The sequence below is a fragment of the Corythoichthys intestinalis genome, chromosome 4 (assembly GCF_030265065.1).
Source record: "Corythoichthys intestinalis isolate RoL2023-P3 chromosome 4, ASM3026506v1, whole genome shotgun sequence".
In the NCBI taxonomy this organism is placed as follows: Eukaryota; Metazoa; Chordata; class Actinopteri; order Syngnathiformes; family Syngnathidae; genus Corythoichthys; species Corythoichthys intestinalis.
Genome location: NC_080398.1, coordinates 4,363,923 through 4,385,105, shown reverse-complemented (window position 1 = coordinate 4,385,105; position 21,183 = coordinate 4,363,923). Strand labels below are relative to the sequence as shown.

Below are 21,183 nucleotides of genomic sequence, written 5' to 3'. Positions count from 1 at the left end.
TTTTTGACCTATTAAGAAATACTTTGTACTATTCTTGTTCATTTCATTCATTTTTGTTGTTTATTGCGTTACAACTTTTATCATATTTTTGAAAAAAAATTCATATTTTGAGGCGATTCGACCATAGGCGGAGTTTGACTTTTGGGGCAGGAGGGCACAATATGTTGATGACCCCGAAACGCAGTGTCATCAATAAAATTAACTTACAAGAATATTTATGATAATAAGTTGAAAATGAGCGTTTTTTTTGTTTCCCATCATTCTTGAAGGGAATTCTAAATAAGGCTGCTTAGGACAGCTATACTTTTTGCCAAGATCGTCATCCATTGAATATGGTACGCCCACTGGTGTCATGCCAGTGTAGTTACCCCAGTCTGCACTGCACTGATTTGCTTGATTTCCGTGTGTTGGTGATCTAGTTATCTACGAGGTTAAAAAAAATGGCACATCTGTTAAAAAAACAACAACTTTTTTTTCTGTCGTATACCGTAATGTACAGTGGGGCAAATAAGTATTTAGTCAACCACCAATTGTGCAAGTTCTCCTACTTGAAAAGATTAGAGAGGCCTGTAATTGTCAACGTGAGTAAACCTCAACCATCAGAGACAGAATGTGGAAAAAAAAAAAAAAAAAAGAAAAGAAAATCACATTGTTTGATTTTTAAAGAATTTATTTCCAAATTAGAGTGGAAAATAAGTATTTGGTCACCTACAAACAAGCAAGATTTCTGGCTGTCAAAAAGGTCTAACTTCTTCTAACGAGGTCTAACGAGGCTTCATTCGTTACCTGTATTAATGGCAAATGTTTTAACTCATTATCGGTATAAAAGTCCACAACTTCAGTCAGTCACACTCCAAACTCCACTATGGCTAAGACCAAAAGAGCTGTCGAAGGACACCAGAGACAAAATTGTAGACCTGCACCAGGCTGGGAAGACTGAATCTGCAATAGGTAAAACGCTGGGGCTAAAGAAATCAACTGTGGCAGCAATTATCAGAAAATGGAAGACATGCAAGACCACTGCTCCATGCAAAATCTCACCCCATGGCATCAAAATGATAACGAGAAAGGTGAGCAAAAATCCCAGAACCACACGGGGGACCTAGTGAATGACTTACAGAGAGCTGGGACCACAGTAACAAAAGCTACTATCAGTAACACAATGCGCTGCCAGGGACTCAAATCCTGCACTGCCAGACGTGTCCCCCTGCTAAAGCCAGTACACGTCCAGGCCCGTCTGCGGTTCGCTAGAGAGCATTTGGATGATCCAGAAGAGAACTGGGAGAATGTTTTATGGTCAGATGAAACTAAAATAGAACTTTTTGGTAGAAACACAGGTTCTCGTGTTTGGAGGAGAAAGAATTCTGAATTGCATCCGAAGAACACCATACCCACTGTGAAGCATGCGGGTGGAAACATCATGCTCTGGGGCTGTTTTTCTGCAAAAGGACCAGGACAACTGATCTGTGTAAAGGAAAGAATGAATGGGGCCATGTATTGAGAGATTTTGAGTGAAAATCTCCTTCCATCAGCAAGGGCATTGAAGATGAGACATGGCTGGGTCTTTCAGCATGACTATGATCCCAAACACACAGCCAGGGCAACAAAGGAGTGGCTTCGTAAGAAGCATTTCAAGGTCCTGGAGTGGCCTAGCCAGTCTCCAGATCTCAACCCCATAGAAAATCTGTGGAGGGAGTTGAAAGTCCGTGTTGCCCAACAACAGCCCCAAAACATCATTGCTCTCGAGGAGATCTGCATGGAGGAATGGGCCAAAATACCAGCAACAGTGTGTGAAAAGCTTGTGAAGAGTTACAGAAAACGTTTGGCCTCCGTTATTGCCAACAAAGGGTACATAACAAAGTATTGAGATGAACTTTTGGTATTGACCAAATATTTATTTTCCACCATGATTTGCAAATAAATACCTTAAAAATCAAACAATGTGATTTTCTGGGTTTTTTTCTCCACATTCTGTCTCTCATGGTTGAGGTTTACCCATGTTGACAATTACAGGCCTCTCTAATTTTTTCAAGTGGGAGAACTTGCACAATTAGTGGTTGACTAAATACTTATTTGCCCCACTGTACGTGCTGAACGTTGAAAAAGGCAATGTTTCACTGTTTTACTCATAGGATGACCTATAACTGTTCTTACAGTAATTCAAGTCCTGTATGGAGTTTTTCCAGTTTAGTAAACATCGATGTCCAAAATATTTAACTGTGGTTCTTTTTTGGCTTCAAACAATTGTTTAAGTCAACAACCCTCATAACTAATGTGTGTGTGCACGTTCCCGTGGCCAGGGGACACAATTTTTGACGGGGGTAACTACATTGGCATGACACCAGTGGTGGCTCAGTTGTACAATTAGCGTCTTTCGTCGGGCAAATTGAAACTCCGCTCACCATTTTGACGGTGGTCTCTAGCATTTCATGGTCCACATTCTCAATGGTTCTTGCTCAGTAGTTGTCGCTTTTGAAAGCTTAGGTTTGAAAAAAATTACGTATATCCAACTTGCCTTTTCGATCCTCGTGTGGTTTTGGCTAAGCAAAGCAAATGACCGTTTTAGGTGCAAGTCACATAATCTGTTCGAAAAATAATTTTGACCCATTGTAAAAATAGCTTTTTTTCTTCATTTTATTCATTTTTATTTTAATGCTTTAAGACTCTTATTGACAATATTTGACCAGAAAATTCTAAATTTTAAAATCATATACTGTATAGGAAAGTCAATTACACGGCCCACCCTGAAAATCCGCTTATGGATTCGACTACATACAACAATTTGGCAAAACGCAGATGACGAGAAATTAGTCTTTTAATCTGCCGTTTAGCCACGCCTGTCATCATCACGCTCTGGCGCCTCCATCTGGGTGATAACGTCGGCGGACGGTCCAATGGTCCCACACTTGCTTTGCCCATTCTTTGTGGTGAAAAGGATCTTTTTGAAATCCATAAAAGCTCACACGGCTCTCCCTGGTGCAGCAACAAAAGCCTGCAGCACATTGGGCTAGCGTGATGCGAAAAATTAATCCGAAAAATCAGCTGAATCCGCAGTCATTCTGCATACTATAGTAATGGCTGTATAGTGAAGAATGATTAGTCCGCTGACGTCACAGTTGCCTTTTTCCTCAATTCAGACTCTGTCCGGAAGTCACTCATTTTCATGGCACAGGATTCAAAAAACTGAATAAATATCGATCGCTTCCACACACATCCAAGCGGCCCATTTCATTCAGGAGCAGAAAATACCACGTGAAATATGAAATAAACATGCTTTTTGCTGTCATAGGCACTTTAATCCTCGAGTTAGTTGGAGTTGATTTCAACAAATTCCATGCAGTTTGTAAGTTATTTGTTAGTTTCAGGGCTTTGGAGTGGGAAAGTTAACGCGAATCAATGGTGCTTGCTCAGCATGCCAATAAAAAAAAAACGGTATTAACAGTCAAAATGGATTGGACGTCCAGCGCTGTCAATGTCAGTGACAATAATGGGTTTAATGAGTGCCCTGTAACGGTTAAAAAAAAATTAGGGCTGTCAAAATTATCGCGTCAACGCGTCAATTTTTAAAATTAATCACGTTAAAATATTTGACGCAATTAAGGCATGTGCTGCGCTCAAACAGATTAAAATGTACAGTACAGTGTAATGTCCACTTGTTACTTGTTTTTTGGTGTTTGGCGCCCTCTGCTGGCGCTTGTGTCCAACTGATTTTATGGGTTAGTTCCATGAGTGAGCATACTGTAATTACTGACATCAACAATGGCGAGCGACTAGTTTATTTTTTGATTGAAAATTTTACTAATTTTAATAAAACGAAAACATTAGGAGGGGTTTTAATATAAAATGTCTATAACTTGTACTAACATTTATCTTTTAAGAACTACAAGTCTCTCTATCCATGGATCGCTTTAAGAGAATGTTAATAATGTTAATGCCATCTGGTTGATTTAATGTTATAATAGACAAATACAGTACTTTTGTACCGTATGTTGAATGTATTTAGCCGTCTTGTGTCTTATCTTTCCAGTCCAACAATAATTTACCGAAAAATATGGCATATTTTATAGATGGTTTGAATTGCGAATAATTACGAATAATTCATTTTTATGCTGTAATTAACTCGATTAAAAATTTTAATCGTTTGACAGCCCTATAAAAAATCAAACAATAAACAATCATATCTCACGCATGAAAGGTTAAAAGAAAAAAAATCATTCAGATTTTCGACCCACTTGACATATTTGAACCCGAGCCGTTTTCCTGATGTACCGTATTGGCCCGAATTTAAGCATTTAAATAAGACTGAAAAAGTGGAAGGTTCACTACAACAGAGCCATTGTGAGAAGTGTACTGCTCTAAAATGGCGGCTGTTTACTAACGCCACTGAGTCTGTCATTTCGAATGTAGTTCTATATGCATGAGATATCTAGGCATAGATTGTAGGCTATCGGCTACAGTCAGGAAATGTTGGAGCCACCTAGCCTAGCATCGCGTTTGCAACAGCGTCACAACAAACACTTCGCTCTCAGCGTCTCTGACTTTTCTCCCGTCATTCAACCAACGTAGTAACGCATAGTAACGCGCATTGTCTCGTTGCTGAAACTGTGACAAAATCCGAACGGAGAAAAAAAAAAAGTAATGCACAAAAAACTTACAGATTTTGAACGTACGGTGTACACTAAGCCTGAACGATATATCGTTTAAACATCGCCATCGCGATGTGTGCGTGCGTGCGCGATAGTCCCATCACAAGGACGTGCGATAGTTTTTATTTTTTTCAATCTGCGCACACCCTCCCTCTCCCAGCTCTTTGAACCTCACAGTCACTGCAGCACTTGCTTATTAAAGTTAACGATGCTGGTGTCTTTGATCTTGCCAAAGAAGCGGACATCACAGCGCTGCAGCTGTCAATCATCGTTTAACTTGTTAAACAGTTTCTGCAAGGAAGCCGCTTTGGAATGAATGTGTGTGTGTGTGTGTGTGTGTGTGTGTGTGTGTGTGTGTGTGTGTGTGTGTGTGTGCGTGTGTGTGTGTGTGTGTGTGTGTGTGTGGAGACGTTTGAGACATATAAATTAAATGCCAGAAGTGATCATGAGGAGTTTGTAATTTCTACATGTCCACCAAGAGTCACAGCTAAGGTAGATAAACAGAAGTATTTAATAAAGCCAAGCATTTTTCTACTACAGTACTTTATTCTTGTTCAAAAATGATTTGGTTGGACAGTTATGTTTAAAACTGATCATAATTATTACATTGAGCACACACACAAAAAAATAAAAAATTTGGTGGCCGTGGTGCGCAACTTCGCGGTTTTTCACTTATTGCTGCGGGTTCTGGTCCCCATTAACCGCGAAAAATGAGGGATCACTGTACACTGTGGTCATTGTGAGTCATCCAAAGTCTTTCCAAACAGCTATTCAAGTCATCTAGTGAAAATTTCTTTAAAAAAAAAAAAAATAATAATATCGCAATATAATATCGCAAACCCCCCAAAAATCGCAGCAATAGTTTTTTTTCCCAATATCGTTCAGGCCTAGCGTACACATTTAAAAATCAGTGCTCACTTGTACAAATTACGCCGAAACCGTACAACTTGACAGGTATGAAATACAGTGTTACAGTGTAATATCTTCTGGTGTAAATATCCCATAATGCAGTTAGGACAGCTGCGGCTTATAGTCCAGTGTGGATTATCTATGAACAAATGCAATTTTTGTGTCAAATTTGGTGGGTGGCGGTTTATAGACACGTGTGCCTTATCCAGTGCCCTCCATAATACCGTAATTTTCGGACTATAAGCCGCTACTTTTATCCCCTCATTTTGAATCCTGCGGCTTATAGTCCAGTGCGGCTTATTTGTTGATTTATTTGGGTTAATAAGTAACACTTTGACAGCGGTGTCATTAGACTGCCATAAGACCGTCATAATTATGACATGATTATGACACTATCGTGGCCATTAATGAATGCTTAAGACGGATGTCATTAAGTATCATCTGGCAAATTATGTCACCAACACTCCATTTATGTCCAGCTCGGATCTTTTGCATCTATTCAAAAGTGAGATAATTTGCCAGATGACACAAAATGACATCTGTCATGATGTCATTAATGCTCATGGCAGTGTCATGTCATAATTATGATGGTCTTATGACAGTTTTATGGTGCACTGTCAAAAGTTAATACCAGATACCAGAGCTTGCAATTTATGAAACAACTGGAAGAGTAACTGAAGAAATATTTATCACAGAACATGTATTTTGATTGTCATTTATATTTGTAGCGCTACAATGCATGCTAGAGGCACGTTGGACGACAACAGTGTTGACAGCAGGTGGCAGCAGAGGTTGACTGTCTCCCCCAAGGGAGCAGTGATGGCCAAATGAAGCAATAAAGCTTTGCAGCCAATTGGTTCAAAGCTTTATGGTGGCTCATTTGGTCCTATGCCAGTCTTATGATGCCACTGTCAAATAGTGTTACCAGTTAATATATTTAGGTGTAAATATCACATAATAAAGTGAGGACAGCTGCGGCTTATTGTCCTGTGCGGCTTATCTATGCACAAATGCTGTTATCGTGTCAAATTTGGTGGGTGGCGGCTTATAGTCAGGTGCGCCTTATAGTCCAGAAATTACAGTAATTGGCACCCCTGAAAAAGATGTGTTTTTTAGCTTCGAATACGTATATATTTTTTAAATTCAAATAATATGGGATCTTAATGGAAAAAAAAGAGAAAAATCCAACATTCAATACAAGTGCATTCATTCAGTGGGGGAAAAATCCCACATGAAGGAAAAATTATTTGACATCAAATAATGTGTGTCACAATTATTAGCACCCCTGGTGTTAATACTTTGTACAACCCCCTTTTGCCAACAAAACAAGGTCTGGGGACTGAGATGGCCATGGGAGGAGCTTGATTTTGAGTCTGGTGAACCATTTCTGTGTAGATTTGGCCATATGTTTAGGGTCATTGTCTTGCTGAAAGACCCAGTGACGACCCATCTTCAGCTTTCGGGCAACAGATTTTGATTTCAAATGTCTTGGTATTTCAAAGCATTCATGATGCCATACACCCTAACAAGGTTCCCAGGGCCTTTGGAAGCGAAACAGCCCCACACTTCACAGTGGGTATGAGGTGCTTTTCAGCATGCGCATCTTTCGTGGCACGCCAGACCCACTGAGAGTGTTTGTTGCCAAAAAGCTCAATCTTGGTCTCACACAAAAATACACATGGTCCCAGGCTTCAACTGGATGAGACCAAAGAACACAAAATCAAAAGCTTGTTGAATTAATGCGACAAAGGGCAATGCAACATGCTAATCATTGACACACATTATTTGATGTCAAATAATTTTTTCTTTATGTGGGATTTTTTCCTTACTGAATGAATGCACTTGTATTGAAGGTCAGATTTTTCTCTTTTTTTCCATTAAGGTCCCATATTATTTGAATTTTTTAAAAAAATATTGGAAGCTAAAAAACACCTTTTTCAGGGGTGCCAATAATTATGGAGGGCACTATAGTCCGAAAATTACGGTACATATATACAGAGGTAGCCCCTAACCCTGTAAGGGTTAAAAAAACCAAACAAACAATAAAAAATCATAACTCATGCATGAAAGGTTAAAAGAAAAAAAAAATCATGCCAGTTTTCAACCCGCTTGACATATTTGGACCCGAACCGTTACCCTGATGTATTTTGGTGACGTGGAGTTGGGGCATGACTGAGTTTGTTGTTTTTTTCCCCCCCTCTGCCCGATCCCGCTTTTGTTTAATTACAAGCGCGTATTGATTTCCATGGGAAAGAGCAGCTCGCCAGGGCCGCCATTTCCAGACAAGAATTAGCATTCCGAGGAGGACGCCTCGCTTCTCCTTCCGAGTGTTGTTTAGTCAAATAAGCGTTTATCTGCGCGGACGTTTGTCCAAACACATCTTGACGATGATCCAGGGATTTAGACCCTGGACGTCGACTTGTTTATTTTTATTTTTTTAAATGGCTTACATTAAATTAGAGTAGTAAAAAATTGTGACAGCAAAATGTAAATAACCCTTCTGGCTTAACAGGGGAAAAAAAGTGGAAAGTGTAGTAGTGCCACTCCTCCTCCCCAAAAATCATTTGTTTAAAATCCAGTATCACGTTTTCACATGATAGTTATCAAGATTTTGCATGATAATATCATGTAAAAAATATGAAAGATATCCAGGGATGAAAGTGGCTAGAATTTCTTGCCGGAACTCCCCGACGTGAAGGTCGCTACGGAGCCAGAAATTTTATTTATTTATGTGTTTATTTCATTTGTGTGTGTGTGTGTGTGTGTGTGTGTGTGTGTGTGTGTGTGTGTGTGTGTGTGTGTGTGTGTGTATGGGGGGGGGGGGTAAAAATGAATAATTGAAGTACAAATAACTAAGAAAATAAGTACAAATGACTCATATTATACAGAGTGAAATGGAATATATTTTGAAGATCGCGCAAACATTGACTTTTTAAATGAAATGAATAAGTAACCTAACATGAATGAACAACTATAAGTTCAAAGTGCACATTGACAGCTAAGATGTTCTGAAGCTCCCCATCAGAGCAAATAAAACTAAATATGATAAATAAGCCTCCTCAACTCTTTCCCTGCTTTTAAAGATTTGATCCATTTTAAGTTGCATTGCCCTTTTTTTTGTCACATGCGGCCCTGAATCTTATACCGGAACTGCGTTCCTGACCGTTCTGGCCCACTTTCATCCCTGAAAATATCATTTAAAAACGTGATAACTATCATGCAAAAATGACAGAATCATGAAAAAAATGTGATAACGATGTAAAAATGTGGAATTTTCTCACTTTGAAACATATAGTTATAGGATAGTTATCCCATGGATTATCCCATGATTGTTATCGCATTTCCCATGATAGTCATCACGTTTTTACATGAACATTATCACATCTTTACATGATAGTTTTCACGCTTTTACATGATAATAGTCTCATTTTTACATAATTTCATGTTAAAACACTCCTGGTTTAACGGGAAAAAAATATTGGGATATTACCGGAGCGTATTGCTGACACCCACCAAAAATGCATGAGGTAAAAATATGGAAATGTATCACTTTGAAACATATAGTTATAGGATAGTTTGTCATGTTATCCCATGATTGTTATCGCGTTTTCCATGATAGTCATCACGTTTTTACATGAACGTCATCACATCTTTACATGATAGTTTTCACGTTTTTACATGATAATAATAATGATAATAGTCACATTTTTCCATAATTTCATGTTAAAACCCTTCTGGCTCAACGGGGAAAAATATTGGGATATTACGGAAGCGTATTGCTGGCACCCACCAATAAATAAATAAATAAATAAATAATTACCTTGTGAAAATTATTATGTAGAAGCGTGCTAACTATCATATAAAAAGTGATATTTATCATTTAAAACCGTTATCATTTTTGTGTAGAAAGTATCACGTAAAAACTCATCATGTGAAAACATTAAAATTTCGTGTAAAAACGTGATATCATGAAAAAGCGGAAAATTATCATGTAAAAACGTGTTTACCGTGTAAAAACGTGATAATTATCATTCAAAAACATGATAATTATCATGCAAAAACATGAAAATTATCATGTAAAAACATGATATTATCATGAAAAAAGGGGAAATTATCATGCAAAAACGTAAACACGTAAAAACGTGATATCATGAAAAAGCGGAAAATTATCATGTAAAAACGTGTTTACCGTGTAAACACGTGATAATTATGCAAAATCATGATAATTATCGTGCAAAAACATGAAAATTATGATGTAAAAACGTGAACATTTATCATTTTAAAACATTGAAAAAGAAAACTGTCAGTGGTATATTTTTACATGATTGTAATCACGTTTTTACATGATAATTTTTCCCATTTTTTTAATAGTATCACGTTTTTACATGATAAATGACCTTATTTTTACATGATAATTACCACGTTTTTACTTGATAACAAAAGTTTTTCACCTAACAGTAAATTAAAATTGTATCGAAATAAAAGGGCTTACAATTGAAAGCAAACATGTTAAACTTATATATATATATATAATATATTCATCATTCATCATGTAAAAACGTGCACACTGTCATATGAAAAAAGTGATATTTATCATGTAAAAACGTGATATTTATCTTGTAAAAACATGGTAAATATCATGTACAAATGGGAAACTATATAAAAATGTGATAAATATGAAAAAACATGACATCAATCATGTAAAAACGGGCTAATTTTTGTGTAGAAACGTGATACTATCACGTAAAAACTTGACAATTCTGTAAAAGCGTGAAAATTATGTTTAAAAAAATGTGGTATTTATCATGTAAAATCGGCAAAATTATCATGTAAAAATTTGCCAACTATCATGTAAAAAAGTGATATTTATCATGCAGAAACATGATATTTATCATGTAAAAACGTCATGATTACCACGCAAAAACATTAAGATTATCATGTAAAATTGTGAAAATTTATTGATAAATTTACTTTGAAACATTGAAAGAATTGTTATCACGTTTTTACATGATCATTTTTCCATTTTCGATGATAATATCAGGTTTTTACATGATAGTTTTCACGTTTTTGCATCATAATATCATGGTTTTACGTGATAATTATCAAGTTTTTGATATAATTATCAAGTTTTTACTTTTACTTGAGAAATATAAGTTTGAAGTAAAATTAGTCTTACCTAAAATTTTCGGCTACTCTTCCAACTTTCTGAAGTTTTGCGCGTAACAGTAAAATTAAAAATTGTCCGTAAATAAAAGGTCTTACAAATAAAAGCGAACGTGTTAAACTTTTTGGGGCAGGGATACCACTAGGGGGCACCCGTGTACTTCGAACCAAAATACTTTTTTTTTTGCTAAATAAAAATACAACTGAAGTGTACTTGCAATCTCGTCACGTGCTACGAAAGAGAGCGCTGACATGTCAAACTTTGCTAATCACAATTGCTATCATGCTTAACTCATTGGCTGCCATTGACGTTAATAGACGTCTAAACCTTTTGAAGTGGGACGTAGGCAGCGAATAAATGAACATTAAATCGTTTACATTCATTTACGAATAATAAACTCATTGTAATTCGAAGCAGAAGGATGATTGGACGCCACATGGTTAGACATCAAGCGTTCTGTTTTTACACCGGCCGAGCTGGCGGCCATCTTGGCTAGGACGACCAGCAGTTTGAAAGTATATCTCGAAAAGTCCTATTTTCACAGTATTGGCACGTTATTTCTAGTACTCAATGACACCAATGACATCATATTAGTGCCGTATCAGTATCGGTACCAATACTGGTATAGATATCGGTGTAACACTCGTTAAAACCAGAAACCACCTAATTTACGATTCTTTTAAAATGTTTTGCACGTCAAATTAACATAAAAATTGCACAAAAATAAAAGATCTCACAAATATTGTTAAATACAACCGAACTGTACTTGTGATTCTATCGCATACCACTAGAGGGCACTCGCGTACTCGTACGACACTGAGTACCAAAAATCTCTTGATTTTCAAAGTGAAAATACTTGTTATTTTGTCATTTACCACAAGAGGGCATAAAGCATGTCACACATTGCTAATCACTGCACTTTAGCTAGTAGTCGCTAATAGTCATCTTGATATAGCTATAAATAACATCCTTTCATTTTCATATTTGGATTTAGGAGCGAAAATAAACACCATTGTTCTTTTGCGCAGCGCCGCAAGAGTTAACCAGCCTGGATGAATCTCAGCGCCTCGCGTTTAATCAATAATTTCTATCAGCCGCTGGCCCACAAAGCATCGAAGGGGGATTTGGGGGGTGCAACTGCGGGGGGAGGCCTGAGCCACCCCGAGGTGGGGGAAGGGATCGTGTTAGCGGGATGCTAAAGGGCTCTCCATCACATTTGAGCAACACGAGATGCGGCGTACATCACGATTAGCGGCCGTTCCCACCATCATAAGACACCCCGGGAGGGGGGCGGGCGGGATATTTATGTCGGGCCGACAGCGCTGGATTTATAGCGCGCTGATTGCGAGCCTCTTACGCGCCATTATAGCGCTAGCGAGCATTTACTTAATGGCCGCCGCCGTGGCCGGAAGCCGGCCTGGACGTCCCCCGCCGGACCTCCACACCCTAGCATAACAGCTCGTAAATTGTCTCCGCTATTGTATGGTTGATTTCATTACAACACATTGCTAGCATATGGGACAATATAACAGGCCACGCCTACTTTGTCACTCCTCCATGTCATAATTTGACAGTAATTTATTTTTTCCTGTGAGTCTATTATCTTAATTTTGTGGAAAACATATATGACATAATGTTTGCTAGGCATCCACTCCATTTCAATCCAGTCCAACACTTGTTCATTCGCCACTCCCAGTAAAAATAGATTAACGCTGTCAATGGCTACCAATTAGTCAATAAGGAAACTGAATTTGGCAATAGTTATCACGTTTTTACATGATAATAATGTTTTTATGTGATCGTTATCATGTTTTTACATGATAGTTATGACGGTTTTACACAATTATCACATTTGTACATGACAGTTTTTACATGATAGTTCAATGTGATAATCATCATGTAAAAACATGATAATTAGCTTAATTATCATGTTTTTACATGGTAATTATCATTTTTATGATAATTTTCACATTTTCACATAATTATCATGTTTTTTCTTTTTAAATAATCATCACATTTTTAAATGGTAGTTGTTTTACATGATAGTTCAACGTAATATCTCACCATTTTACATGAGAATTATGACATGATAGTTATTACATGATAGAACAATTTGATAATTATCATGTAAAAACATGATAATTATCATGTTTTTATGATTGTGTGATAGCATTCATGTTTTTTTTACATGACTTATCACATTTTTTCATGATAATTATCAAGTTTTTATGATAATTTTCACTTTTTTTACATACACATACACGTTTTTATATGATAGTTGTTTTTACATGATTGTTCAACGTAATAATGATCACTTTTTTTACATGAGAATTATCACGTTTTTACATGATAGTTATTACATGATAATTCAATGTGATGATTATCATGTAAAAACACGATAATTAGCATGTTTTTACATGATAACTATGATGTAAAAAACAACTATGTAAGAACGTGATAACTATCACGTAAAAATGTAACTCATGTAAGAACGTGATGAGTTACATTTTTACGTTTTTACATGATAAGTATCACATTTTTATGATAATTTTCACGTTTTTACATAATTATCATTGTTTTTACATGATAATTAACAGGTTCTTATAATTATCACGTTTTTACATGATAGTTGTTTTTACATGATAGTTCAACGTAATAATTATCAAGTTTTTACATGATAATTATCAAGTTTTTAGGAGCTTGTTACTACGTGGTAGTTACCATGTTTTTACACGAGAGTATCACATTTTTAGATGATAATTATCACATTTTTACATGGTACTACGTTTTACATGATAAATATCACATTTTTTACATTGTTATGTTTTTCCATGTTAATTCTCAAATTTAAATGATAATTATGACATTTTAAAAACGTGATCAGGACTTTTTTTTCTGGCGGCATCAATATGTTTCTGTATATATGATATATTTATAAACAATCGTGATATTTTTCGCTTTTTCTGTCTTCGAAGACAGCAATAACATTATTTTTCAGTTGTCTTCCTGGTAATTGGTAAACTGCCATAGTATTACATAACTGAGCATACGCTAGAGTCACATCTTAACTCGTGCATCTTTTATCACCGATAGCTTAAAAATGGCCGAGGGTTGTTTGTGGTATTGCCGGGGGTTAAAAAAGAAAGAAAACCAGGCGGCGTCGAGGTCACGCTTATTTCCCGACTAATGAGCAAGAAAGCTGGAATGAGATGTTTGAGGATGACGGAATGGAAGCGAGGGGTGTTTCATTTATTTAATGGAGCGCTTGTGCGTTACTAGCGTGCCTTTGTGTGTTGAAGGTCACGCTGCGCTTTTTTGTTTCCAGCCAATCAGATGAACTCGCTACTCATATTCCGCCAAAATCGTTAAGTAAGAATAGAATTGTGAATTTAAATGAATTTATCACGAGTAGACGTCCAATCCATGCAAAGTGGGAGGAAGGCAGAAAATGAGTGTTTGTTCACCCACGGTTTTTGAGCTAACGCTAATTTAAGGGGTTTTAAACGAGACCCTGCATAGTGCGGGAATTCTGGTGTGATTGGTGTTTGTGATATAGATTTCGTAGAAAATACAATTTCTGTAGCTTTGCTGTGGGTCACTTTCTTATGATATCGGGTCACTTGGGTTAGAAATCAATTGGAGTCAATGGAAGTTTTTCTGCTATTGAAATGAATGGGAAATTTTGGACATTAGAAATAAATGGGTGTATCTTTGGCAAATTATTGCCGAACCAAACATTTTTAGCAAAATGTGTATAAAAGTCTTGCGCCTCTTTGTGTTCTGAATTGTTTTTTATATTTAAATGATGTCATTTGGACAAAAACTAGAATTAGTACCATTCTGAAATGCCACTTTTTCTCTATAAACACATTTTGGGATAACAATATTTTGAATGAAAAAAAACAGCCTGCTACGCAGAAGAATTTTTGTGTTCAAACAATGTCAGTGGGTCAAATTGTTTTGACTGGGCAGCGCGTCAAAGAAACGCCTTCGGGGGGAAAAAAATATATATTATAGAAAGTAGCTGTTGCATTACATGCAAAGCTACAATCAACTAGAAACTGCAAATTCTGGATGAATTACAATGGGGCTTTGCTGTGGTAGATACAGAGCTATTAGGTCACTTCCTGTTGATTTGGGATACATTTCGAGGACACGTCCTGCTGATATCAGGCCACTTCATGTTGATTTCGGGACATTTTGGGGACTCGTCCTGTTGATATCTGGTTACTTCCTGTTTATTTGGGGATATTTCGGGGACAGGTCCTGTTGCATGGCTGTCAATGGCATTGACTTACTTGGGCGCCAGTTGAATGTTAATGGGCTGTAATGGTAAATATATGGTCAAAAATCAAAACCATACATGTTTTACTGCCATTGAAAATGAATGGGAAATTTGGACGTACATGGCCGTCAATGGCATTGACTAAAGCTAATGCCATTATAAATTAACGAGAAATTTGGACGTCCATGGCCGTCAATGGAATCGACTTCCATACGCGTTAATGGAATCTGAGTACATTGGCATTAATAGAATCGACATCCATGGCCTTCAATGGTATTAACGTGCACAGCCCTTATTTGCATCTGTGTACATGGGAATCAATGCAATGTAAATGCCATTGAAAATGAATGGGAAATTTGGACGTACATGGCCGTCAATCGACTTAAATATGCGTCAATGAAATCCAAGTACATTGGCATCCAAAGAATCGACATACATGGCCGTCAACGGCGTTAACTGAAGCAAATGTCATTAGAAATGAATGGGAAATTTGGACGTAGATCTGTATCTACCACAGCAAAGCATAATTTCTCCAGATATTGCACTTTCTAGAGTTAAACTCCAATTCACGGCAGGATGATGATTGGACGCCAATCATTGTCAACGGCAGCCAATAATGCAGTACTCGCTGTAAAAAAAATTTGAGAATCGCTTTCAGCCGCCACAAGTTGCTGATCCGTCTCTTTCGAGACGTCCGCTTTCGCCGAGCTCAGCGCTTTCCCTTCGGACAAATCCACTTTCCCCGCACTTAATCCATTTGTCCTCGTTACCCGCCTGCACTTTTTGTTATAATTTGTCTCTCTGTGTTTTTTCCCCCGCAGCTTGCAAGAGGAAGGAGCAAGAGCAGAGCAAGCTCGAGCGAAACCAAGGTCCCAAACGCACCCGGTTGGTGTTCACCGACCTGCAACGGCGCACCCTGCTGGCCATCTTTCGGGAGAACCACCGGCCCACCAAGGACCTGCAGGTGACCATCTCGCAGCAGCTGGGCTTGGAGCTGTCCACCGTTAGCAACTTCTTCATGAACGCGCGCCGACGCAACCTCAACAAGTGGATCGACGAGGGACGCCCGTCCTCCACGGGGTCCTCGGGATCCAGCGTCTCGTCTTCGGCGGTGTCCTGCAGCACGGCGTGATGGCAAGGGACGTGGGGCACGGTCGTACGGCGGCCTACGGAGCGGCCGCGAGCTTCCGTTTTTAAACCAAAGAGCGGGCGCCACAATGATACTGGCGCGGGAGCGTGTTGTCCCCTTCGTACGGCGGTACTTTGATTTACGAGTCTTACGCAATTTCGAGAAAGTTTCCGATAATTTCTCGCTAACCACAACTCCTGTCGCGCTTTCGGCCATTTTGTGAACTGGACAAATGGGAAAAACGCAAAAACAAAACAATACAAAGACTAACCATTTGACCCTACCTTGTCATGTGGCTCATAAGCCACGCCCCCTTAAAGGGACAGAAAACACCTTTATCGTGTGCATTCTAGCGGCAAGAATCTTGATTAATAAATGTATAAAAAACACATAATTACAATTCTTCCATGCATAATAGTGGAGAAAAACGCTGGTATTTCCAGGAAGTAGCCACTGAAACTGATGGCAGCCATTTTATTAATGCTAGCCAATCAAATGCAAGTATCAATAGACGTTGTCACCAGTCACAGTTTTTCGCAAAATCAAAACGATATTTCAAAAATGTCCTCTAAGCATAAATGCATGTGGAAAACGGATGTGACTGGGTACGTCACATCTTGTAGCGTAGAAATTTGAAAAAAGTGCTTCCGTTGCAGATATCAAAACATCTGAAAAACCGCCTAATGAAACCGTAAAAATTTGTTTTTTTCTGAAATTTTCTGAAATTCTACTACCAATTTTTCATTGTTAAATTTCAGTTTCGTGAATTTCTAGGGGTAATAAAAATGTAGCCAGTTAGCTAGCTAGTTTCTATTAGCTCTAGTCATTCGTAAAACTGAAAATTCGCATTGAAAAACATGGCTGACTTCAGAAGAAAAGGCTCAAATATTGCCAAAATTTTAACTATAAATGCGTTTGTTTGTTTGTTTGTTTGTTTGTTTGTTTGTTTGTTTTTAATTCAGGCATTTCTATTACCAAATTTTCATTGGGAAATTTCAGTTTCGCGAATTTCTTGGGGTAAAAAACATGTAGCTAGTTAGCTACTGTTGGTAATTTCGATTAGCTGTCGTCATTCGTAAAACAGGAATTTCGCATTGAAAAACATGGCTGACTTCCGGAAAAAAAGCCATAAAAATTGCCAAAATTTTAACTACGAATGCGTTTTTGTTTTTCTCGAAATTCAGGCATTTCTTTTACCAATTTTTCATTGTGAAAGTTCAGTTTTTCGCGAATTTCTAGGGGTAATAAAAATGTAGCTAGTTAGCTAGCTAGTTTCCATTAGCTCTAGTCATTCGTAAAACTGAAATTTTGCAATGAAAAACACGGCTGACTTAAAAAAAAGCCTCAAAAATCGCCAAAAATTTTAACTATAAAAGAGTTTATTTCGAAATTTGGGCATTTCAATGAACAATTATTCATTGTGAAACTTCAGTTTCACGAATTTCTAGCAGTAATAAAAACGTAGCTTGTTAGCTAACTAGCTTCCATTAGCTCTAGTCATTTATAAAACTGAAACTTTGCAATGAAAAACACGGCTGATGACTTTTTCGAAAAACATTCGACAATGACTTTCCAAAATTTTTGAAATATCACTTTTATTTCGCAAAAAACTGATGGAAACACGGCTACACACTAGAGGTCGACCAATATGGCATATGGCAAACATCATCACCCAAAAGTCCATGTATCATCACCCAAACCGTTAGGACAGCAGTTATTCTATTTTATGGGCTGATATCGGGTGATCTTGTAAAAAGTCTATATATCGGCCTGATATATTAGTCGGACCGGTAACATAACATAAGTTCTTCTCTTACATCGGCAATATATTGGCTGATCTAAAAAAAAAAAAAATCCATGTATCGGGCCGATATATCGGTCGACCTTTATAAAGATCATCACCCAAACAGTTAAGACAACAGTTATCCTATTATATCGGATGATCTTGTAGAAAGTCTATATATCGGCCGATATATTAGCAGGCCCAGATATCGGTCGACCTGTACAAGAAAGATTAGCACCCAAACAGCTAACATAAGTTCTTCTATTACATCGACAAGATATTGGCCGATCTAAAAAATGTCCATGTATCGGCCCGATATATCGGTCAACCTGTATAAAAAAAGATCATCACCAAACAGTTAAGACAAAATGTATCCTATTATAATGGCTAATATCAGTTGATCTAGAAAAAAGTGCATATATCGGCCCGATATATTAGCAGCCCACATTTCGTTTGACCCTTATAAGAAAGATAAGGACCCAAACCATTAGGACAACAGTTATTCTATTACATCAGCTGATATCAGCTGACATTCTAAAGAAAAGTCTATACATATCAGCCCGATATATTAGTTGGACCGATATAATAGCTAGGCCATATATCGGTCGACCTTTATAAGAAACATCAGCACCCAAACAGCTAACATAACTTCTTCTATTACATCGGCAATATATTGGTTGATCTAAAAATAAGAAATCCATGTATTGGCCCAATATATCGGTCAACATTTACAAGAAAGATTATCACCCAAACAGTTATCCTATTATATTGGCTAATATCGGTTGATTTGAAAAGAAAAAGTCCATGTATCGGCCCGATATATCGATCGACCATAATTAGAAAGATCACCCAATCAGTTAAGCCAACAGTTGTCCAATCATATCGGTCGATTCTGAAAAAAAGATCATATATCAGCCCGATCTATCGGCCCGATATATATGCTGACCTTTACTACTGATGTCACAAACTTCCCATTTGCATATGTAAATACTTCAAGCAGCCGTCTTGTCACACGAATATCATTCATGCAAGGTGTTCTGTCCCTTTAACTCAAGCCATTTTAGAGCAATTTCACCCACCTTTTCAAATCCACAGACATGAAAGAAACACACAAAACACATCCAATGAAAGAATAGACTCTCCTCTCTCATCTTCATCTGATCTTTCCTAAACAGCGGCAGAAGCGAGTTATTTCCCCGTAAATCAAAGCACCGCCGTTCCGCTTCTCGTAGATTAGCTCACGTCGGCGGGAGGATCCACCAATCAGGAGCAAGCATACTTTTGGTGCGCCTTCACGCCCCGATCCTGCCCAATCAGGAGCCGCCGTTTGCTCACATGTACTGTTTGACTTCCCCCCTTTGAATCAGCCCCCATTTAGTTCCCCGACTTTCCTCGAGAATCACGGCGAGCGAGGAAAACGACGAGTCGGGTCATTTTACTTTTCCTAGCATGAGTTTCCGTGGCGACGGCTCGCTAGCTCCTCCCACTCGCAGCTGTCAATCATTCCCAGTTAACTCTTTCAGCGCCGTTGATGACGATACACGTCCGATTCGGGTGAAACGTTCAACCGGATCGGACGTCTACTAGCGGTACATTTTAACCCGCAAAAATCGGATGTCTATCGTCGTCAACTGCACGAACGGAGTTTGTTTTCCACGCATTTTTTGAAAAAAATTGTTACACCGAAGGAATGTGATTCTTTCCTCAATTTTTTTGTACAGACGTCAAGCACACGCCGATGGTTTCGCCCAACCGTCCACTCTATTTATAGTTTCCCCTCCCCCGATTTTAATTTATTTGCTTATTTATTAACGGCGACTATACGATGTACGTGTTTATTTACGATGTCTGTGTTTTTATCCGATGGGCACTTTTAGCTGTAGAATCCCATCGTAATACCAAAGATGAACTTTGCCTCCCTGAATGTACGGCTTGAAACCCCTCCCCTTTCCCCTCATGACCCCGCCCCTTGACTCCGCCCCCTTCCCCCCCGTGATGTTACGTACGGTATCTTTACGGCCTTCGTGTGTACGCTCAGCTCTTATAGGCCGAAGCTTCTTTGAATGTCGTGATATGAATAATTAATATTGATAATATTGACGATGACAATAATAGCGGCGAGAGCGCCATCTTCAAGGTCACATGCTCGTGTCCCCCGGGGGTCCTGCATGCTTGCGATTCCCTCCATTTGCCTCACTCGTGTCCCACTCCTGTCTTTGTCCGAAGTTTAATCTAGTCTCAGTTCCGAATAGATTCCTCAGTGGGCCTGGTACTGGTCCCTGAGTGTTAATATTTACAACTTGGATTCTTGGTACGCAAAGGGTTAATCTCAAATCGCTGATTTGCGATGTTTCTCATTCGATTAAAAACTTAAGTAGACGTCCAGTCCAATTGTAAGTGAAAAAATCGGTAGAGAAATATGCTAGTTATGATTGTCAATCCATTGATTTGGATGGGAATGTTGCCCCTACCAACATGGCTGCCCCGAAGCCATTTTAGTTGGGGCAATGAAAGGTGTTTTCATGCGTATGCCGCGATTTGAAACGGGTTTAAAGCTAGTAGACGTCCAATCCGATTGCAACGGGAGGGTGGCAGCGAATGAACGTTCGTTCATTCGCTGCCATCCCTCCCGCTGCAAACGGATTGGACGTCCAGGACCGTCAACAAAAAAATCAAATCAAAAATGGCAAAAAAATTCATGCCGAGTATTGATACTTTCGCAATCAACATTTCGGTATCGATACTTTTAAGAACCCTAGCACAAAAATTTTTTTTTTGCAAAATAGTCATAGTTAGTTCCTCCATTTTTGGCCATAATTTTTTACAAAAATAGGGGAAAAACTGCCCCAAATTAATGTACAGGAAGTGACACGGGAATGCCCCCAAAAAAACTGGAAAGTGACCCGAAATGAATAGGGCGTACGCCGCCATATTGCATATACAGTGGTACCTCGAGATACGAAAAGTTCAAATTTTTTTTTTACGAAAAGGTTTTTGAAGTATTTTTTGCTTCATATCACGGGAAATTATTAATTTTACATTTTTCACCTCCATAACCCTAACCCTAACCCATCAAGGAAAATTTGATCTCAAATAATTAGGGCTGTCAAAAGATTAAGATTTTTAATCGAGTTGATTACAGCTTAAAAATTAATTAATTGTAATTAATCGCAATTAATCGCAATTCAAACCATCTATAAAATATGCCATATTTTTCTGTAAATTATTGTTGGAATGGAAAGATAAGACACAAGATGGATATATACA

The 21,183-nt window shown here is 38.1% G+C and overlaps 1 protein-coding gene across 1 annotated transcript in view; it reads left to right on the top strand.

Annotated features, from left to right (window-relative positions):
• The window catches only part of onecutl (one cut domain, family member, like), a 32,284-nt gene extending 11,822 nt beyond the window's left edge, over nt 1-20,462 (top strand). Inside the window, exon 3 of the mRNA XM_057833239.1 lies at nt 15,826-20,462. Coding sequence (XP_057689222.1) covers nt 15,826-16,136 — 311 coding nt within the window. The 3' untranslated portion in view covers nt 16,137-20,462. The remainder of the gene's footprint in view (nt 1-15,825) is intronic.
• Nucleotides 20,463-21,183: the final 721 nt, after the last annotated feature.